We start from the raw sequence: 6,000 nt of genomic DNA on the forward strand, positions 1-6,000 counted from the left end.
ATGGAGGATGTGTGATGGGTATATGGGCACTCTACTATGGGATGGAGGATATGTATGTTGGGTATATGGACACTCGACTATGGGATGGAGGATATATATGATGGGTATATGGGCACGGGCCTATGGGATGGTGGATATGTATGATGGGTATATGGGCATGGGACTATGGGATGGAGGATATGTATTATGGGTATATGGGCACGGGACTATGGGATGGAGGATATGTATGATGGGTATATGGGCACTGGACTATGGGATGGAGGATATGTATGATGGGTATATTGGTATGCGACTATGGGATGGAGGATAATTATAATTTGTTATAACTAACCACAGTTAGTTACTATGCCGGGCTCTTCAGCTAGTCTAATATATAAAGCACAATGTGTGTATGTATGTATGTGTGTATGTATGTATGTGTGTGTATGTCCGGGATTGGCATCCGCACCGTCGCAGCTACAGCCACAAAATTTGGCACAGTCACACGTCTGGACCTAGGTTGCAAGCCCCGCCGCTCATTATGATGTCATAATGGTTGACTATGGGATGGAGGATGTGTGATGGGTATATGGGCACTGGACTATGGGATGGAGGATATGTATGACGGGTATCTGGGCACGGGACTATGGGATGGCGGATATGTATGATGGGTATATGGGCACGGGCCTATGGGATGGAGGATGTGCGATGGGTATATGGGCACTGGACTATGGGATGGAGGATATGTATGACGGGTATATGGGCACGGGACTATGGGATGGCCGGATATGTATGATGGGTATATGGGCACGGGACTATGGGATGGAGGATATGTATGATGGGTATATGGGCATGGGACTATGAGATGAAGGATGTGTGATGGGTATATGGGCACTCGACTATGGGATGGCGAATATGTATGATGGGTATATGGGCATGGGACTATGGGATGGAGGATGTGTGATGGGCATGGGACTATGGGATGTAGGATGTGTGATGGGTATATGGGCACTCGACTATAGGATGGAGGATATGTATGATGGGTATATGGGCACTGGACTATGGGATCGTGGATATGTATGATGGGTATATGGGCACGGGACTATGGGATGGAGGATAATTATAATTTGTTATAACTAACCACAGTTAGTTACTATGCCGGGGCAGCGCCGGGCTCTTCAGCTAGGCTAATATATAAAGCTCAAGTGTGTGTATGTATGTATGTATGTATGTATGTGTGCATGTATGTCCGGGATTGGCATTCGCACCGTCGCAGCTACAGCCACAAAATTTGGCACAGTCACACGTCTGGACCCCGAGAGTGTCCTAGGCTATGTTGTGAGGCAAAATATTAACCCCGCGCATTCCTATTCACCAAACAATTTTGCCCCTACCTACATAATGGGCAAAAAGTGTGTGTGTATCAAGCCCCGCCCCTCATTATGATGTCATAATGGTTGACTATGGGATGGAGGATGTGTGATGGGTATATGGGCACTGGACTATGGGATGGAGGCTATGTACGACGGGTATATGGGCACAGGACTATGGGATGACGGATATGTATGATGGGTATATGGGCATGGGACTATAGGATGGAGGATATGTATGATGGGTATATGGGCATGGGACTATGAGATGAAGGATGTGTGATGGGTATATGGGCACTCGACTATGGGATAGCGAATATGTATGATGGGTATATGGGCATGGGACTATGGGATGGAGAATATGTATGATGGGTATATGGGCATGGGACTATGGGATGGAGGATGTGTGATGGGTATATGGGCACTCGACTATGGGATGGAGGATATGTATGATGGGTATATGGGCACGGGCCTATGGGATGGTGGATATGTATGATGGGTATATGGGAACGGGCCTATGGGATGGAGGATGTGTGATGGGTATATGGTCACGGGACTATGGGATGGAGGATATGTATGATTGGAATATGGGCACGGGACTATGGGATGGAGGATAATTATAATTTGCTATAACTAACCACAGTTAGTTACTATGCCCGGGCAGCGCCGGGCTCTTCAGCTAGTATAATAAATAATATACCATATACCATACCTGTCCGTCATTGTGTCCCATGCCGTAATCCATATCTGGAGGATATACAGTTTACAACAACCAGGACGGTGCCAAGATATATATTCGCATTGCATACGAATTGCATACGGATGTCATGCATTACTAGATGCGAGGAAATCACATCATCGCATTGCAAGCGGATTACATACGCACGTCATGTGGATGTTCCGTTTAAAAATCGCACAGAAATCGCATGACACTTGCATGACACTCGTCCGTTTTTTCGGTCCAGAAATTGGACCTTTCTTTTCCTCGCATATGGGTATGAGCCCTAATAGGTATATTTTCATAGCAGCCATTGTGAATTGATTAATTGTGTCTTACTGGTGGTTTATATAGTAAATTCTTGCATTTGCACTTTTGTGCAGTGACCCTTTTTTCTGCTTTATCTGGTCATTATTTGGCAATTTAGGCCCTATTTTTTTATCCAGATCTTTTTTCTAGTCAGGCATGCTGAGTGGCCTTGGTGACATATTTTCAATACAATACTTTCTATGTAATTTTGTTTAAAGCTAACCAATGACTTGTGGAATTTTTTTATGTCACTGTACGCAAAATCCCTATGAGATGTTGTGAATAGAATTCCTCTTTTAATCCCAACACCTTTGTTATTGTGTGTTTTTTTGACTAAAAATACATTTTTAATATTATTACAGCTGTGTCTGTGATCCTATGCTGCCCTCTCTGTACTTTATTTTTCTTCCTCCCCTGCCCAGGAGCTGTATTGGTGATCCTATGCTAAACTGTCTATATGCTCTTTTGCTTCAGCCTCTGCCCAGGAGCTGTATCTGTGATCCCATACTTTCCTGTCTGTATGCTCTTTTGCTTCCTCCCCTGCCCAGAAGCTGTATCTGTGATCCCATGCTGCCCTGTCTGTAATATTTTGCTTCCTCCCTGGCCAGAAGCTGTATCTGTGATCCCGTGCTCTTCTGTCTGTATGCTCTTTTGCTTTCTCCCCTGCCCAGGAGCTGTATCTGTGATCCCATACTGTCCTGTCTGTATACTCTTTTGCTTCCTCCCCTGCCCAGAAGCTGTATCTGTGATCCCATGCTGCCCTGTCTGTAATATTTTGCTTCCTCCCTGGCCAGAAGCTGTATCTGTGATCCCATACTGTCCTGTCTGTATGCTCTTTTGCTTCCTCCCCTGCCCAGAAGCTGTATCTGTGATCCCATGCTGCCCTGTCTGTAATATTTTGCTTCCTCCCTGGCCAGAAGCTGTATCTGTGATCCCGTGCTGTTCTGTCTGTATGCTCTTTTGCTTTCTCCCCTCTCCAGGAGCTGTATCTGTGATCCCATGCTGTTCTGTCTGTATTCTCTTTTGCTTTCTGCCCTGCCCAGGAGCTGTATCTTTGATCCCATGCTGTTCTGTCTGTATGCTCTTTTGCTTCCTCTCTGCCCAGAAGCTGTATCTGTGATACCATGCTGTTCTGTCTGTATGCTCTTTTGCTTTCTCCCCTGCCCAGGAGCTGTATCTGTGATCCCGTGCTGTTCTGTCTGTATGCTCTTTTGCTTCCTCCCTGCCCAGAAGCAGTATCTGTGATCCCATGCTGCTCTGTCTGTATGCTCTTTTGCTTCCTCCCCTGCCCAGGAGCTGTATCTGTGATCCTGTGCTGTTCTGTCTGTATGCTCTTTTGCTTTCTCCCCTGCCCAGGAGCTGTATCTGTGATCCCATGCTGTTCTGTCTGTATGCTCTTTTGCTTCCTCCCCTACCCAGGAGCTGTATCTGTGATCCCGTGCTGTTCTGTCTGTATACTCTTTTGCTTCCTTCCCTGCCCAGAAGCTGTGTCTGTGATCACATGCTGCTCTGTCTGTATGCTCTTTTGCTTTCTCCCCTGCCCAGGAGCTGTATCTGTGATCCCATGCTGTTCTGTCTGTATGCTCTTTTGCTTCCTCCCCTTCCCAGGAGCTGTATCTGTGATCCCATGCTGTTCTGTCTGTATGCTCTTTTGCTTCCTCCCCTTCCCAGGAGCTGTATCTGTGATCCCATGCTGTTCTGTCTGTATGCTCTTTTGCTTTCTCCCCTGCCCAGGAGCTGTATCTGTGATCCCATGCTGTTCTGTCTGTATGCTCTTTTGCTTCCTCCCCTTCCCAGGAGCTGTATCTGTGATCCCATGCTGTTCTGTCTGTATGCTCTTTTGCTTTCTCCCCTGCCCAGGAGCTGTATCTGTGATCCTGTGCTGCTCTGTCTGTATGCTCTTTTGCTTCCTCCCCTGCCCAGGAGCTGTATCTGTGATCCCATGCTGTTCTGTCTGTATGCTCTTTTGCTTCCTCCCCTGCCCAGGAGCTGTATCTGTGATCCCGTGCTGTTCTGTCTGTATGCTCTTTTGCTTCCTCCCCTGCCCAGGAGCTGTGTCTGTGATCCCATGCTGTTCTGTCTGTATGCTCTTTTGCTTCCTTCCCTGCCCAGAAGCTGTGTCTGTGATCACATGCTGCCCTGTCTGTATAGTATTTTGCTTCATTCCCTGCACAAGAGCTATATCTGTGATCCTGTGCAGTTCTGTATGTATTCTCTTTTGCTTCCTCCCATGCCCAATAGCTGTGGTATGATCAGACCATGTTCCTGCATGGTCAGACACAGTCATTACACAGTACACAGCAGGGGCACATTTATAAGATTATCTCAGCACAGGAATGTTTTTAAACACATTCAATTGTTGGAACTTATTATTAAGATCTATTGATTCAATTGTACTTTGTTTTTGGGAAAATCCCTTTAACTCCCCCCATGTCCACTAATAAAATGAAGCCAATTAGACCACTGCTAAAGCCAGTTTAGTTTTAGCAATCAGATAACATGAAATCTAGCACAGTACATGTGTATTTTTTAGGGTGGGTTTACACAACCTCAGCCACATATTCGCTGATCGATGGTTATTACATAGCATGCTCCAGACGTGCACAGAGCGTTCTTGGCAGCACATGTTTGTATAGGATGAGGTGCTGCTGTCTAAAATGATAATTTTATTTAAGCAAGCCAAAATCATTTGCATTTTGCTCGGTTGCCTTGTTTACACTTCATTATTATTGGGAAATGAGCTTTCCTAGGAATAGAACTAGTAAATGATCACTTACCCAGCTGGGCATATATTTCTCCAGTCTCACTGTCCAGCATCTTTACATGTCCTCTGTTATCAACAAGAGTAATACAATCCGTCAGCTTATAGGCTAGTCTCTTTGTTGTGTGAGCACCATCATCTGCACCAGCACTGGCTTTAACTTGAAATATTCCATCTTGTAACGTGTATATACACGAGTTAATAAAAGAGGATTTCCCATGCCCTGCAAAGCCGAATAACTGCAGGAGAATTCTCTTATACCCGTTGCCTTCAAGAGAATTTTTTTGAACATTAAACTGAAGGATTTGTCTTCTTCTTTCCTGGTTGTCCATGGCTAGAGATATGTTGTGATGTCCCAAATGTCAGTTCTGTCTCTCCCCTTGCACAATGCAGGCTTTTATATAGTTCTAATTTTACATTCACTTTCATTTTTACGAGGAAGTGTCCTGGCTTTATATGATTGCTAGTGTTGAGCAATACCACCCGATATTGAAAAATATTGGATTGGATTGGATCGGCCGATCTGAAAAAAAGTATCGGGTATCGCCGATTCCGATCCCGGAAGTCCCATTCAAGTCAATGGAACTGAAATATCGGAATTAAAAAAAACACTTTCTTTCCCTGTCGGTTAATTCTACATGAAGAAACACAACTAATAATAATGTAGAATGTATTGTGGGAGGTGGAGGAGACATTAAAGCCATAGAGCTTTAGCTCAATCAAATGGAATAGCAGGAATAATTTTTTATTTTAAAGACGTTTGGAGTTACAAAGATATTGACTAAGTTAACCTCTTTTATATTTTGTCAGATATGTATGTTTCACTACTTCCATGCTCTTCACCTTCTTTTTTACTTCTCCCA

At 44.7% G+C, this 6,000-nt stretch overlaps 1 protein-coding gene across 1 annotated transcript in view; it reads right to left on the reverse strand.

The window, feature by feature from the left end:
• LOC141083074 (uncharacterized) overlaps positions 1-5,510 on the reverse strand; it is a 57,131-nt gene extending 51,621 nt beyond the window's left edge. Inside the window, exon 1 of the mRNA XM_073567245.1 lies at positions 5,154-5,510. Within this exon, the coding sequence (XP_073423346.1) occupies positions 5,154-5,469 (316 nt within the window). The 5' untranslated portion in view covers positions 5,470-5,510. The remainder of the gene's footprint in view (positions 1-5,153) is intronic.
• Positions 5,511-6,000: the final 490 nt, after the last annotated feature.

The sequence above is a fragment of the Dendrobates tinctorius genome, unplaced genomic scaffold (genome assembly GCF_039654945.1).
Source record: "Dendrobates tinctorius isolate UK_male_01 unplaced genomic scaffold, ASM3965494v1 ptg000019l, whole genome shotgun sequence".
NCBI classification, from domain to species: Eukaryota; Metazoa; Chordata; class Amphibia; order Anura; family Dendrobatidae; genus Dendrobates; species Dendrobates tinctorius.